The sequence below is a fragment of the Balaenoptera borealis genome, assembly GCF_965194805.1.
Source record: "Balaenoptera borealis genome assembly, chromosome: 6".
NCBI classification, from domain to species: domain Eukaryota; kingdom Metazoa; phylum Chordata; class Mammalia; order Artiodactyla; family Balaenopteridae; genus Balaenoptera; species Balaenoptera borealis.
This window is the reverse complement of record NC_138863.1, coordinates 66,529,451-66,546,647: the sequence shown is the minus strand read 5'-3', so window position 1 is coordinate 66,546,647 and position 17,197 is coordinate 66,529,451. Positions and strand designations below refer to the sequence as shown.

General features: G+C 34.1%; 1 protein-coding gene across 6 annotated transcripts in view; it reads right to left on the bottom strand.

Annotated features, from left to right (window-relative positions):
- GALNT3 (polypeptide N-acetylgalactosaminyltransferase 3) overlaps nucleotides 1-17,197 on the bottom strand; it is a 48,565-nt gene that overhangs the window by 9,317 nt on the left and 22,051 nt on the right. For 4 of the 6 annotated variants that reach the window (XM_082395302.1, XM_082395301.1, XM_082395300.1 and 1 more), the window contains 8 exons: nucleotides 15,149-15,772; nucleotides 11,213-11,385; nucleotides 7,573-7,722; nucleotides 5,682-5,916; nucleotides 4,944-5,061; nucleotides 3,309-3,509; nucleotides 1,171-1,302; nucleotides 862-963 (listed from right to left, as the gene is read on the bottom strand). In XM_082395302.1, the coding sequence (XP_082251428.1) occupies nucleotides 862-963; nucleotides 1,171-1,302; nucleotides 3,309-3,509; nucleotides 4,944-5,061; nucleotides 5,682-5,916; nucleotides 7,573-7,722; nucleotides 11,213-11,385; nucleotides 15,149-15,663 (1,626 nt within the window). In that variant the 5' untranslated portion in view covers nucleotides 15,664-15,772. The remainder of the gene's footprint in view (nucleotides 1-861; nucleotides 964-1,170; nucleotides 1,303-3,308; nucleotides 3,510-4,943; nucleotides 5,062-5,681; nucleotides 5,917-7,572; nucleotides 7,723-11,212; nucleotides 11,386-15,148; nucleotides 15,773-17,197) is intronic. The other 2 variants (XM_082395305.1, XM_082395304.1) reach the window with 2 other exon arrangements.

Sequence of the window (17,197 nt, the reverse complement as noted above, 5' to 3'; positions counted from 1 at the left end):
CTTCAGCATCCCCAAATTTCTAAAAGATGGCTATATGCTATTTATAATTTAAAAATTATTTTAGAGACAGAACTATAAAAACATCTTTATGGCAATGATAGGAGAAAAACAGACAAAGCAATGTATAAAATATATCTTCAAGTTTTATGATAAAATAGATGTAATGCTAGAGGAGGCCTGAAATAAATTTATAAGTATTTACATTTAGTGATAGGATTTTTACGAATGAGGAAATATTTCTCATTGCTCAAAACCTTAATTTTTACTGGATAGTCCAGTGTTATTTCCAAAAGAATGTAACTATTTATATAATTATTTTTTCTTCTAATATATAGTGTGTAAGGAAAATTTTAAGATATGAATATATATACACATCATCAACATATATGTACATATATGTATGTGTATCTGTATATATCTGTGTGTGTGTGTATCTCCATCAAACTTTTAATATCATGGACCACAAAAATACAGTATGAACATGATGTTATTTGCTGTCAAATCCAGTTAAATATAGCCTTTACGTATAATTTAGCAAAATCACCATGCTAATAGTCATGCAACATCAAAGATTCACACAGAAGATCCTGTTTTTCATTTCAAATGGCATTATTCTATTATTTTCTCATTTGCCTTTCTACTAAATGGGTAAGCAACCTCAAACTGCTTTCAGAGGCAGAGTGAAAATCAAAATAAAGTACTCTGCAACTTCTATATGAATTGCCAAACTTAATCTAAAAACATTTCACATACCAGTTTACCTGAACATAAAATTGATTTAGGAATTCTGAAAAACATGCAACAGCTTACTTCTGTTTGTAGGTACTAAAGAGAAGGGAGGATTTTTAGTGCAGTGCTCACCTGGTTTCCCCCAAGTCCATGACACGTATACAAAATTAATGGTTTGCCTCCTTGATTATTTTCTCCAACATCCAGACATAGAGGCTGACCAAAACTTTTAATCTAAAGGAAAATTTTCAAGTTATAAATTTTTTAAAAAATCTATGTGGTTTATATTTTTTTGCAATTAATTTCAGGAAGTGGTGTTAATAATAATAATGTAAAATCTCAAAAGCAATAAAACAGAAAATATTTCAGCAATTTTTCTGAACCACATAAATATTGGTGGCAGGGAGTCTACCAAGTAAAAAGGAACAGGAAAATACTCACATATCCAGCTATAACAGGATTAAGGTCTGGCACATATGCTTCTGGATAAATATTGTTCAGATACCATGTAAAATTTTTACACTGAAGGCGGTGCTTTATTTCAAATCTTTTTGAAAGATCACCAAATGACTTCTGGAGAAAGATGAGACGTGAAGGCGGATGCTTAATTAAAACAGCACTGATAAAGTACTTCGAATGCTACTATTTGTATTTACATTTAGGTCTTGAAAAAAAAATTCTGGGCCAAAATGTAAGATGCGATTTAACTACAGTCACCATTCATTCAGGCAACAAGTATGTCTGGCTGCTCACTTCTGGCTTCAAAGAGAATCAGGGACCACTGCAGTGCCGACCTAGTGCTATTTTATTCTTCCTTTGTGCCACAAACCTCTGTCATGGGACAAAGAACCCTAGCGAAATGCTGAAGGCAAAAAATGGTAGTGGGGGCATCCAAAACTGATCCTAGTTTTATACGCAAAAGTGGCCTGTAAAGTGTGGTGTGAGAAAGCAGGTATAGAGAAACAGTGCTAACGGTGCATGATGTAACATAACTCTTCTCCAGTCAAGACCACAAAAAGCAACGCAGTTGGGAATATTTTTTTCTAGTTTTAAGGGTATTGCTTACTCCTAACAGCATCTTCTAATAATATCCTAACAATAACAATGTTTTAGTAGAAAAAGTCAAGTTTTTAATCAATTGTATTTTATTTTCCTTTACCTTATTTAAAAGGACTAAGAAAACTTAAAAAAAAAAAAGCACTATTAAATTGAAAAGGTATTTGGTACAGGCAAAATTTTAAAGAAAAATTACAGTGGGTGCCTAAATATATGAAAAAGTAAATACTCAAGCTTATCAGTTCAACTAAGGAAAATATTTTCTCTGCCACCTTCAATGTTTTGAACGCAGGTGTTTTAGCAAAAAGTATGAAACTCTGAAGGACTTCTGGGTAGCTTATGCATTTTACCATATGGGTCTACTTGCCCTATGTTAAAAACAAGGGTTTGCTGGCTCACTTGCCCCTTTGTTGGTGACAAGAGAGCATAAGCTGAATTTAGCATCCACTCGCCTGGTTAGCCAAGTACTTTTGTGCAGTACACAATCTGCCCGATTTGTTTTGGTGGCCCTGGGTAAAAAGTTAGCAATCTGACCCAGTAGTGCTCTGACTTTGCATGGTACTGGCATGTTACAGGGAGATACCAGAGACCAAAGAAAAAGCGAAATGAGGTAACCAGATCTTTCTTTATGACATTCGAAATGTTGATGCCCTTTAATCCCAATATATACCTGCTTGCAAATCGGCACTGTTTCTTACAAAGAGTTGGGTGCCATTCGCCGAAGCATGTCCTTAAACTGTCTAGCTTATTTACCACATCCAATATTGAAACTGCTGGGACTCAGTTCTAATGCATTAGGCATGATGATTCTGCAGAGCTTTGATCTAGGACAGGTCAATAACAACCACAGTGCCATGCATTTGTTAGCACTTATTTCCTTATTTCACAGCTGCTCTGGGAGATAGGCAAGTATTTTATCTCAAGACAGGGAGGGAGAGAGAAGAAACGTGGTGGAGCACATGCTTCACGTCTGGCCAATCTGTCAACCACCCTATGAAGCAAGCACCATAACCATTTCACAGTCTCAAGGGGCTTTGCCAAAGTCACCCCTCCAGGGAGCAGTGGAACCAGAAATGGAAATAAGAAAGCTTGATACTTCTGGTTCATTCTCCTGTCCCATTCTGACACTGTCTAGCTCTCCAGTTCAAAATGCCACTTAGCACCTTGATTTAGGTGCTAATCACATCACCTAAAACCAGTTAAAAGCAGTTCCACTTAACCTTATTTTCTTTGAGTAAAATACTGAACCAAAGCAGTTACAAAAACTAAATATCTTCCATATTAAAAGGGTAACATCAGGTAGAATGTCTCAACTTTTTAAATGCAGTTTACTTGACTTTTTCAAAAAAAAAAAGAAAAGAAAACTGACATCAATGAGTTATATATTTTTGAGCTCAAAAGCCCAGCTTTAAAAATAACTTTTTAAAAAAATGTTTTATGCTTGAGTTGACTCAAACAGGTAAAAGGACATGTGGACTTGTTGTGGATTTTTACCGTAATTTAATTATTTAGTCCTAACTTACTTGTTTAACAATTTTTGCTGCATCTGTGTTTCTCCTATAAAATATTTCCTTATATTCATCCATCCAGACTTCTGCAAGGCGAACTTGGTTGCGAGCAATCACCTGAGTGCCTTTTGGAAAGGTATGAGGGCTTTTGCTGCGAAAAACATGTCCAACAACAGAGCAAGGCATAATCTCCAACTGCCCACCACATTGCCACACCTGATAATTAATGATATTTGTTTAAATTTACAGTATTTTAGGAAAATCAAAGTGTTGCTTTTAAGTTCACCTTTAAGATACTAATAAAAACAAAATAAGAGATTTATTGCAGCTTTACAAATAGTCTCTGCTCACTGCCAGTTCAACTTAAGTTCTCAAAGATAAAGAACTATTTTTAAATGGTACAGACACAAGAGACAAAACAACTCCACATCTTCAGAAATTACTTTAACAAAATAGTGATTTCAGATCTCTCATAAAAGTAAAGTCCACAATTTCTTCTTTTTTTTTTTTTTGCAAAAATTATGCAAGCTCTCTAGTATCCACAGAAGACCAATGGCTCTTCTGCATTTGACTTCCACAGCAGACTTGGAGTAAGTGAGCCCAGACTCTATTTATCTCTTGTATATTCAATTTTGTGACCAAGAAACAAATTCCAGACAATCGTTATTACCAAAGCACAATCTATTAAACTTGATCATTATAAAAACTGCATACTATTTAGAGATAGAGGGTCAAAAAAACTTATTTGCATTAACTCTAAAACGGCAAATCGCTAAATCAATACCTACTCACTTAAATATCTTGACAGTTTGTTCTGCCATAAATGAAAAATCTAAAAGTCATGTTTAATAATATGTGCTAATATTAGGGCAGTAGTTGTATTCTCTCTCTCTTTCTTTTTTTTTTAAACAAGTGAGAAAGCTTGGTGATATGTTCAGTTCAACAGACTGCTTGAGATCCAACATGTGCTGGGGCTTGGGAATATTTAAATGAATAAAACAAGACCCCTGCCCTTAAGCAGCTCAAACTTGGCCAAGATCATCACTGCCATTATGTGATGAAGCCAGAGCCAAAACTTAAATCTTCGAACTCCTAGTTCAGTTCTTTTTCCACTACATTCCAGCCTAAGTGATAAGAAATGAATGACAAAATCATTGTAGAAAATAAACTCATGAAATCAAATATGTACATGTGGAGATCATCCAAAACCTTTCTTTTATTTCTCATATTAACTTTTAATATGTATAGGGAAAAAAAGCTCGTTTAATCCAAAGAGTTAAGTTCAATGTCCTTTAAAATTATACATAAATGTTTTTCCATTCTGACTCGCTTGATAATCAATCAACCAATTTCCTGAAGCACTAGATTTAATTATATTTATCTTGGCTGGAATTCAGTAGCTACAAGTGCATTAATTGGTGTTACTGCCTGGACACAGGCATTTAACTGATACTTCTTGTTACACTGGCAGCAATAAATAAATATATTTAGTTACACTTTAAGAGGAAATATATTTATTCTAAAATTTCTAACAATTAAATTTTAGAAAGCACAAAAAGTAAAGACTACATTCATCCATGATAATCTGTATCAGCCAACTAGAAATATATATTTCATTGTTTAGTATGAGCGCTATATTTATAAACTTACTCTGAAAGACATTTCTATATTTTCACCTCCCCAAATTTCCATTTCTTCATCGTAAGTTCCAATATATTCAAAATAGTCTTTTGATATGGAAAAAAGTCCTCCTGCAAAAGTGGGTGTTCTGAAAAATAATCCATTGTCAAACTTTGTTATAAAAACCAAATAAGAAAAAAAAACATATTTTAAGAGCAACTGAATCAAATGTACAAATAAATTAAAGAGAGATGACAATTTCAAGTCTTTATATAGATTAATAAAAACTAAAAATGCTATCTTCAAAGTCAAGTTTTGGGGGATGCGGAGGAAGTACTTTAAGTATCCTTCTCTAGCAGAACAAAATTATTGTGTCTTCTAACCAAACTTAAAAGATTCTCAAGGGAATTCCCTGGTGGTCAGTAGTTAGGACTCCGTGCTTCCACTGCTGGGGACCCGGGTTCGATCCCTGGTAAGGAAACCAAGATTCTGGCCTCACGGCTCGGCCAAAAAAAAAAAAAAGATTCTTAAGTAATGATTATAAGGAAGACATAAGAGCTCACTTAATTCTACTTCCTACTCAGTAACATCATGTATAAACAAGTACATAAATATATAAACGACTTTCCTATTCTTTCCATACAGAATATGTGTACCTTTATTTTGTTAATGTGAATTACCTTTGCAGAAATTACTGTAAAAAGCAAAGAATGCATACATATTCAAATACTTGAACTGTATATAAGACTTTGAGAGTAATCATCTTACTTAATTGGATAAGTTTCATCCTTCCTTCTTTGCTTCTCATGATCGGGAAGTGACTCCCAGCCAAATGAAAGGCTCCAGTCAAAATTCCCACGGTTGTGGTTACTTCCATAAGGAGAAGGCTTGTTGAATTCGAACGTGTTCAGATCTATGGATGCAATATCTGGGCTCACGACAGCAGTGTAGTTCTCAGCTATTCTGGCCAACAAAGGTTCTAACCAGCCATAGAAACACTCACCTAGCAGGAATACAATTTTAATTAATTCAATGAAAACACTCAGGGTTTTTTTCCTTTTGTGTTTTGGAAGAGGGTTTACAGAGAAATGAGAATAACCAAGTCATTAGTGTTTTGAACATTTATATAGGGGAGATTTCTTAAAGGTTTCTTGTGAGATAAGGGTAGGATGAAAAATATAAGACAAGATTAAGCATAGTTAGGAAATGACTGATTTTTTTAACCTTACAATGGAAGCAAAATGATACTGATATATTTAAGTTTCAGACTGTGTATTTCTCTTTAAAATGGGCTATGAATCAAGGATAACGTTTTGCTGATCCGTACCACCCAGCTCCAGAAGTGTTCTGATTTACTTAAGCTTGTCTCCCTGAGTAAGGTACAGTAACTGAAATCTTCATTTCTCTGACAGGGTCTTAGGAGAAAGCAAGTAAAGGAGTCAGAATATTCTTGATGTTAGCAGTTGGAGACAAAGCACCATTCAAACCTGCCCAGCCCTGATGAAAGAGAGTGGAGGAGTGGCATGAAAGGTCTGGGTTCTGGCCCCAGGCCAGGCTGTCTCACATCACACATAGAGTTCAGGAGATGCGGCATGTACAGTGCTACTCGGGGCTTCCCATCATTCAGTGGAGTTTGGCAGTCATGGTCCAGGAGGACCATCAGACACATTTGCCCAGACGGGGAAGAATGCCCAGTCTGACAGTACTGTAATTTTGGACCAGGAGAGGGAATGCTGGCGAAGCAGCCATTTCCTTTTGAAAACACCTCTCCTGGATTACCTTTAGACCTTTCTTAAATGCCGGGTATTAAGAGAATACTGAATGTGAAAGCTCTAAAGAGACCCAAGCAAATCCAAAAGCCCTTCTGTAACAATTAGCGTAGGCTCAAAACCATTTGCTTGGTCAAACATAACCTAAAGGCGGGCCAATCCAAAGCTAAACACTCATACAAAGAGTAAAACTCACTAAACTTAGAGCTCGAGGGAATAAGTGACATTTTAGTAATACCTAACATGTACATTAAACATTGACTCTAAAAATACTGTCTAAGTACTTTATTTAAAATCACTGACACTGAAAAAAAATTAAAATACAAAGAAAAAAAACCCAGCAGCAACAAAAACAAACAAAAACTAACAACGTTCATGGGAAAGATACCAGAAGCTGTAAAGGGGCGCCCCTCACTTGGCACAAAAAGGAGCGTGTGAATCTTTGGGGGGGAAAAAAAGAACTGAAATATAAAAAGTAAAAGTGTTAGGACTAGGACAAAGTTTAATGATAGGGTTGACTACACTTAAACAAACAAAACTTGCACTCACTTCAAAGTGTAGTAATCAAGAATAATAAGGAAAACCACATTTTTTTGACAAAATGAGCATATGAAAAAATCCTAGGCATGGATAACTCGCTGGGGAAGCTGGTCACTGGAGGCCATAAAGTTAAGGAGCCTCAAACAAAAGGACGTAAGATCTTTGAATAAGGGAAAGGAATTTCCTACCCAGAGCTGTAATCTGCTTGGGCTGTCACTGCTATAATCACTAGCTGAAAATGATGTTAAAGAAAATGCAATTAGGCATTTAAAGAAAAGGCTTCCTTACCTTTTAAATCAGAGGGAGGGGGAGGGAAAATGTTACAACTATGTCTATACATGTATACTTACAGTGAGCATCTAAAAATGTGAGTGTTTCAGCTGTTGCTACTGTTGCCCCTAGCAACCTTGCAGTGATCAGACCTTTTCTCTCCTTTTGTCTGACTATTTTTACGATAGAAAATTGTTTTATATATTCCTCTAGTTTACCGTGCAAGTACTCTGTAAGAAAAAAAAAATCAAGATTAACTCATTTCTAAGTATATTTTCATATATATGAAAGCTAATAAAGAAACCACAGGGCAATGAGTCCTCCACATGCATAATCTTAACAGTTGTACACATCCATCCTTAAGACAAAAATTATATCTTCAACTCTTATTGGAAAACAAAAATTATATATACAGATCTTAACTTTTGAACGATTATAATGCGTGACATTACCACACATAGTTATCCTGCCCATGTCATATCAGTAAACACAATGTGTTTGGGGGGGGAGACTTCCAAAGGAATAGACCCCAGGAGTTAAGAAGACTCATTTAGAGGCCAGAGAAAAGGGACAAAGGAGTGAAAGAAACTGAATTTGGCCAAAAAGATATTTGATTCTTATTTAAATTGGCATTTAAATCTGCAAATGTATAGAAAAATGTCAAGTATCAATAAATTCTCTGATATTTAGGCAGTGGTCAAAATAATTTAAGACCAAAATCTTGAGAGAAAGATGAGTAGGAAAATCCAGGGCTACAGCAGTTTGGGAATATTTCTACAAAGAGTCAGCAAAAAATTTTTGAAAGCTCTAGAGTCTCCTGACACAAAATTTTTTCCAGTAAAAATATGAAGGAAGAAAAGAGTATGTAAATCAGGAATGAGGTTAGAAACAGGCAAAATTTTAGTCATGGGTGTGTATAATTTAAGATACTCAATATTCCAATTTGGATGACATACATACTAAGCAAGAGTTAAAATAGCAGGTAAAAGAAAAACACATCAATCAAGTCAGTCAAGTGTTGTCCATATTTTTAAACAACGTCTTAAGCCTGCTTGTTCACCATTGAATTCTTGACTCTTTGTTGAGTATATAATGCAGTTCTTCAAGTGGCCTTCTTGGACCCATAGCACAGACTCAAAAAAGATTTGGGAATATTGAGAACGCCAGCAAACATCCTGGGTAGATGTTTGCTTTTGCCAGATTTCAGAAGCAATTGCAGGTGACTTTGACTTTATCTGTAATTATATATTTTTAAAAATTCTCCAGTGGTGCAGATAAGAGAGTTGCTTATTTAAAGCTTAAGCATTCATGAAGGAGGTAAGAGTCCAGGAATAACTTTTGTGGAAAAATCGTCTCAGAGTAACAGATTAACTTTTTTAACACCTTCTAAGTACCTCAGAATTAATACTCTGAAAGACAAGTAGGATTGTAATTTGTCTTAAAAATATAATCATAGCTATTTCTGCTTTAATCATAGACTTATAGAGCAGCAACTTATAAAATAGAAACATTTTAAAGGTCTTAATGGGAGTTGATTTTTAAAACGGAGTCACTACAGATTCCTTCAATAAACCCTCCCACTGTCCATATGTTAAGAAATTTTTATTCACCCACAACTTCTGAACTTCCTATAAATTCTTACCTGCCCTTTAAATTTAGCCCCCATCCACACCCTAATTTTATGAAGTTAAAAACACAAAGCCATGAAATCAGATTTCCTGGGTTTGATTTATAGCACCATTACTTTTAGCTATGTGACCTTGGGCAAGTTATTTTACCTTACTGTACCTCGGTTTCTTTACCTATAAAGTGAGATAATAGAAAAAATGGGGCTAATAGGACTAACCCTCACAGGGAATTGTTAGGAGGATACAATGAAAGATTATTGTACAAATAAAACATTTAAGACAAGGGCTAACTAGCACATGGTCTATGCTCTGAAAATCTTAATTATATTTTGTTTGCTATCATTGGGATTTAGCTATCTGTTAATTGATTACCTACATATTTATGCTGCTTTTCCTTAAGCAAATTGAAGTCAGGGACTATGGTTTCTACTGCACAAGCTCTTCTATGGTAATTAGGGACACATTTTCCACAGTGGGGAACTCATTAGATAGTTCTTTGACTGATTCAATAAGACAAATTACACTACTATTCAAAGATAGCCCTCGCCAAGAAAACTTTTCCAAATCTATTGTTGATTGCTATAAAGAATTATAAAAAATACTCAGACCCTTTGACCAAGCAGTCCTACCTCTCCTAACTTATCTAAGGATATAATTCAAAAACAAAGGAAAATAACATAAGCACAAGGATATTTATTGTAGTATTACATATAGTAAGGCTAAGGGGTAAATAAAAGTGAATGGTTAAGTAAAATGTATCTAGTCCATTTTTGTCATTAAAACTAAAGTTTTGAAGGTAACAGAAACAGGCTAATAATGTTACATGAAAATGTCAGATTTCAAAACTAGATTTCTGACATGGATATAATTAGATAAACATTATATGTTTATGTAGACAGTGATTAGGAAAGAAAAGGAAAAGATTAAAATGGTTGAAACATTAGGTTAAAAATGTTATGCTTTATTCACTTACAACCACGTCTAAAGTCTGGATACATCTTATAATTAATTGATGACATGTCACCTAATAGGTAGTGGGGTTTTTTTTCTCACGGTCTGTAAAGTAATGATCTACCTTACGGTAGATGGTGCTTTGGATTTGATGGGAGAGTGTTATCCTCAGTTTACAGATATCAGGAAACTGCTCATTAGTGCTGGAGCTAGAATTTGACTTTAAGGAATGTAGTTCCAAACTTGGGCTCATTCAGGAATAAATTTTGCAATCATTGAAATAATCTGTATCTGTTTGGTACTTAAAATACTTGTAATGTTTGAAAACTCAGCAAATTATAATATTTGTCCGATTATCCTTGTGAGTCCAATTTAAAATGAGTAACTTAGCAACTGATTATTGACATAAAATTAAGTGAAAATTCATTAAAGATTTTGGCTAGCTTTGTAAATGGTATTGGAATATTTAAAAGTGCCAAAATAAAACAGGATGTGGTAGCTCTTCAGTAATTTTTAACTACTCTTTGATATTATTTATTAATTAATATATTATTTATATTAATTCTTCTAATCTTTAAAACAACCCCAGGAGTTATGTACTACTTATGTATTCCCTCATTTCTAAGCTATATAATTATATACTTCTTACAAGCAATGACATGTTCATTTAATTGGCTGTAAGGGTCTTTCATTCTACTGGTATGTAAACTAATGATGCATTATACAATAAGTTTGATGAAATATGGCATTTCCCCCATTTTACAGATAACGAAACTGAGGTATAGGGGGGTTAAGTAACTTTCCCAAGTTACATAGCTGGTTAGGACCAGAACTGGGATTCAAATCAAGGCAGCCTAACTCAAGGCTCAAGTGTGTGCTCTTAACCACTATGTCTTACAATAAAAGTCTCACATTGAGGACTACAAAGTTATAAATAATGGTGTTTCACACATTTCTGAACTCCAAAATATTTGAATATGGACTTCCTTGGATTCTCCCTTCATCCATCATATATAGCATCCAAGACACTATATTCAAGATCTGAGGTGGCATACAGAGAGCACAATATACCCAAATAGACTTTGGACAACGCCACATGGATTTACTCAGGAAACAATCTAATTTGCATGTGCTTTCTTACCATCTATGCTAGCATCATCCACCAAAATGATCTCCTTCAGCAATATGGCAGGTGAAGAGTAGAGCACGCTGTGGACAGTTCTAAGCAGCGTGGACCATGCTTCATTATGAAAAACTATTATGACACTGGTGGTAGGCAGGGGAGGACAGCGCTTAAATTTTTGTTCAATACATCTAGAAAAAGTCAAAGTAGAAGAACAATTATGAATTTTATTACTTTATTTCACAGCTCTACCATTACTAAATTATCATTATTTAAACCTTTAAAACAATAGAAATGATAGTGGATACTTTATTTTTATGTAAGGTGATCTTAATGCTATATAAAGGCAAATAGATCAAAACAAAATTTCTTACAAATAGACCACTCACCCAGAGATCATGTCCACTGATATTGATCACATGTCACGAATTAAAACATGCTTTATTGTAAGCTTTCTCCATAATATAATTTTAAATACAAATAACATTTTAAATAAGAAAAATAACCTAGAAGTGAGACAACCTGTAAAAATAGCAAATACTTGTAACTGCTCAAATACAAACCAAGTTTTTTTCTTTCCTTGTAGAAATCATGCATTTTTCTTAACATGTGAAATTTTTAATCATTAAATGAATATTCATCTTTGTAGAGATTACCTTAAATTAGATACTTTCCTAGGAATGTAATATTTTATAAGTTTAATCAATTTCCTTAACCTGTAACTGAACCAAAAGGGGAAAAAATTGCTTACTATAAAGCCCATTTCCTTCAGCAAAAACTTAAGTACCTACCATATGTAACATGCCATGCTGTGTTAAAGATTTTGCTCCAGTAAGGAGAGAGACCCTAAATAGTTTTTGACTGATTAGTGGTATTACTCATTCACTAAAAACTTTAGTTATAAATTTATCTTGAATTCATTTTGAGAGCAATGTCATCCTCAATGAAAATAATCTTCATATGAAGCCATTGGGGTGTGTGTGGGTCTGTACAATCTCCAGCCTTTGAGAATGGAGATGACCACAGTCCCTCACCTGCTGAGTTGAGGTGAGGATCAAATGAAATAACATATAGGAGAGGGCTTCAAAACACTGTAAAATCAAACAGAGTGAAGCTGGGACATAAAACATGTGTGGTCTATGGTAAAGATAAATAAGTAAAATAACTGGATCTTTGATAACCATAAATGGTTGTACAATTTTAGACAACAGATTATAAAATCCTCCTACACAGTCAAAAGCCACTATAAGTAGTGTGTGAACAATCAAACAGTGCTGTTCAAACCCAAAGATAAGGAAGTAAATCATTCACTCATGGAGATACGAGCCCAGCACACTTTGGTTGCCCTGCCAGGGCCAATGGGGAAACCAGAGCCCCCAGAATGGTACTAGAGGCCTGGGAAAGCCAGCCTAAAAGAGATATTCTACAAACTCTCATTAATTACTACTTTTACAGCCATACCTCAGTATGAATGTGTTTCAAATCCTTTCCAGAGAGGACGTCTTTAGGTTGAAATATTTGTAGTGATAAGAAAGGAATTAAATTAGGGATAAAATATTGAGAGGGTGTCAACACCACTGAGTAGGAAAAGAGGAGGAAGGTGAAACTGATTTTGCTCTCTAGGACCATCATGATTTTAAAGTGTTAACATACATGCATAGCTAGAAGAAAATAATCACATTCATCCTCACTGGTAGATGAAAGCAAATGATTTATTCTAAAGTGAATTTTGGATAAACTATCAATTAAAAATGACGTCCAAACACAAACTACCTATTTATCTATCTTCGAGTTAAAATTACACGGAAACAAATGACTAAATATAAGCTTGTATTTTTAATACATAAAGTCTTATAAGCCAACATAAAAGTATAAGTACAAATTATGAAAAACTCCATACTATAGTATTTCTTTTTTAGGAAAAAACTTTATAATTTTGTCTTATAAGCATTTTGGGGAGGGAGTTTTGGGATTTAAAAAAAATTTTTCCTATATTTACTTGCCACGTGACTAATTAATATAGTATTAATATAGAATTATAAAAAGGTTTTGAAGATTTAAAGTATGACACTTTACAAAAATTCACACTAATAAAGTGTTATCTCTTTAATCTCACAAGGCTTTCCCTCAGTTTAAGCAAGGATTTATTTGCTTAACTGATAAGTACTAATATCAAGTAAAAGTGTCATGTTATATCATCAATGCAAGTGATAATAAAATTTCACAGTATGATTTCATAAACCCCATTTATTTTGAAACAATTAGCATGCTCAACTTATGTTTAAAAGTTGTTTCACATGTCATTTAAAGTAGTGAAATTCAAATAACTTGCCAAAGTGATTACAGATTCCCAGTCAAACCATTTGAAAAATTTGGCATATAGAAATGTGCTTAAATTATCAGTCACAAGACCATCTGGCTTCAGGAGAAATGATCTATATTTCTAATGAGCATGTAAAAGATTAGCAGTTCTTCAGAAAATGTGTTCCTTGATGATATAAGTTAAATTTAAAGTATGAAAGTATTAAATCTTCACAGTTCTAGGTACACATTCCTGTCCAAAAAGAAAGGTTCTTTGTGTGCTTAGCTATCTTGCACTTACATATTGATTATCATTATTGAATATTACTGCAGTTTCTCAAAGCTATATTGGAGAAAAGGCTTATCCTGAGCTCCCTTTGTCATGTCAAAGAATAAAAATCATGCTTCTTGATTTGTGATGGGGATTGCTTTTCAATCAAGACCGCTCCCAAAATCAGTAAAGGGCCATATTGCATTTTAACCTATTAGCATAAAAAAGGAACTATACTATGCCCTGTCAGAACAACCAGAATATTTTACATTCGTTTCTTCACACATTCATTTAAAATGATGAGCAATTTAACCTTGAATCTCACAGATTAGAATAGAGCAACAGAAATCTAATCTACACAGCTTCAATATTGAGGATGGAGCAGGTATTCATGATCATAAACCTAGAAAAATATGAAGGAAGCAATAGACCTAAGTCTACTAAAGTACTTTTCTTCAGATTCACTTATAAATTTAATTCTCTTATAACTAGAAAGTGAAATATGTAAGCACTGTTTGCTTACAGTTTGTCTATCTTGCACTTTTAACAAATCTACAGATTGTTTGAAAGTGCTGAAATTCATTTTAGCTATTTCAGTTCAAATAGAGCATTTGAACACTACCTCAAAGATAACAAGATGGTTAACTAAGAACAAAGAGACAGCACAGTAGAATCGGGGGCTGGGGGGGATTTTAATCAAAATACTGTATATTTGAGATAAACATGTAAACAAAGTAACAATGAAAAGCAATGTTGGCCTCTCAGAAGCGAAAGGGAGAAAACTCTATAAATACAAGAGCTTATTCAACAAAACTCCAGAGAAAGAATCAGAGTTGAATTAGTAATTAAAACAATACTGTCTCTTAAAAGAAAGGTTACAAAACACAGGACATTCTGAAATGTAGTTATAGCACTAAAAGTAGCCACAAAGTCTATGACTTAGCTCATAAACTATCATAGCTCCAAAATCTTGGCACATTTTTTAATATTTCTATTCTATAGCAATACACAGAAGAACAGAAACAACTCCACCTCCCACATTTCCCATAAAATCCACCCCATATTTCCTCCTTAATGGATGAGAAAACTAAAGCATTTAAGAATAAAGGATTTCCTTGTGGTTCTATAGAGGTCAGATCTAGAATTCAGTTCTCTAATTTCTAAGATGATAATTTTTCACATCTGCAATGCCTCACTAAACACAGATATAGAAATCTAGCCTCAATAACAATAAGCAAAAAATAATTAAGACAGGTTAAATAAATGGTATTTGCCGATTCTTTGCCTCAAAGTGGCTAAAGAACAAGCAACTTCCTTAACTAATGCCCCTCCCCTGAAAACACTCCTGATAAACACTAAACAATGAATATTCTTCAACGTACTCAGGAGGTCGAGTGTCTGGTCCAAGATCTCGGTGTAAAGAAATCCTGTCACTTGCAAAAGCATTAAAACAGTGTTTTGCTTCTCCACGTTCTTTTTCCTTCTGCTCTTCAATACTTAAATTGGTTGTCTTGAATGCTTTGCCAGAAGCACCAGGTGCATTAGAATCCTGAGGTGGGCGGTCAAGAACGGGTTTCAATTCTGCTGCTGTATAATATCCTTGCAAACAGGGTCTCTCACCAGCATCAATGTTTTGCCTGACAGGTGCTCCTATTTGCATTTTTGGCATTGCATCTTTAATATTGTTTACAGCTTCTAGCATTAAATCAAACATCTTGTTTTTGTTTTTCATGTTTCTTTCCATCCTTGATTCCTCTTTGGAATATTGAACACTTACTTCTCTTTGCATTAAAATCAAAAATATTATAAAGAAAAAAACTACTGCACCAAGCTTCCAGAACTTTTTATGGTAATGTCTTTTAAGATGTAGTTTTACTAGTCGTTTTAGGTGAGCCATTCTGACATTAAAAGCTTGTCACTTGACAAATAACAGTTATAGTTTCCTCTGTTACGTATATTTTTTATCATAGATTTGCTGGCAAGAAGGTTTCCTTAAATTGCAATACCTATAAACAGAAACGACAGATTAGTAGCTATTCATTCCTATAGGCATGGTTCACGTCATTCAATCAGCCAACAACTGAACATAAGCTATAAACAATGTACTCTTATGGTTAATAACAATACAAAGATATCTTGCCCTCAAGAAAATTACACTTTTGGAAGAACACAGTTGCTATCATTAACTATAATCTATTGGGGTTATAAAATATTAGAGACTTATCTCCAGTAAAAAATACATTGTTAACTCTGCCTAATATCTGCCATGTAATATGCATAAATGAGTTTTATAAATATATTTTGAGTTTTTAAAAAAAAATCTTAGCTCAATAACCAAGGGGCTATAGAACTTCATTAAGCTGATTGTAAAGAAAGGGGTAATCCATAAGAAAGCAAAGGTACACTGACAGGTACTGTCAGGCATACATCTAAAACTGTGGCTTTTAAGAAGTTCACCATCAACCTATGAACTTCAACTAAATCAATTAAGGTGATAAAGCAGCTTCATCACCAAGTAAACTGGCATTCTCCCAAATTTGCTCACCTGATAGCACTTGTTGAGTTTAACAGAACCAATAAAGACTGGAAAATTAAGATAATGTGTTATTATATAACAGCTATTTTCAATAGCTCACACAAATACAAAAAAAAAATAAGAAATAGAAAAAAAAGTGGCAGTGAGCATCACTTGGAATTGTCTCTAAAGAGGCAATAGAGATCATTAAGTTATAAAAGCAGTATCTGGTGTGACAAAATGCTGCTTGCAGTTGATCCTAAGAACAGAGCAGCATGTTTACCAAACCCTAGTATGGGCCATCAGGAGCAAAAGAAACAAAAAGTAAAAGAGGACATTCACTACTGCCTGAATCACAGTGAAGACGGACTTTCTTCATGATGCCTAAAAAAACGTAATGTGAAGGGTTCAGTACATGATTACATACCATGCACCATTATAGTCAGTCAAGTAATTAGCAGAGACAAAAGGGCAAGGAAAATGCCTTTGCTCCCTAACCCTAAACACATTTTAAGGAAAATGTCCTTTAGAGGAGTAAAAATTAACACTTTATTTAACTTCTTTTCCAAAGTTATCACTAAATTTAAAATAAGAAAACCAAGTTCTGAGATGGATTCTCTGGTCTTTAGCAAAAAATTTGAAGCTGAATAAACAAAATAGGCAGAACTTGAAAACTTAGTTCTACATACTATTTCTAATTGGACTGCTCTATATGTTTTCAGTACAGACTGGACACTTTGGTTCCAACAGAGACGTCATGTATGATGTTTTGCCCATAAAAATGAGTCAGGAAAGGGCAGGAGGTGAGGCTGGAAGGTCAGTTAAAGACCAGCTCACACAGTGAATTTGGAATCTACCAATTTTGTCCTGAATGAATAGAATGGAACGTACTGAATGATTTTAAGGAAGGATTGTA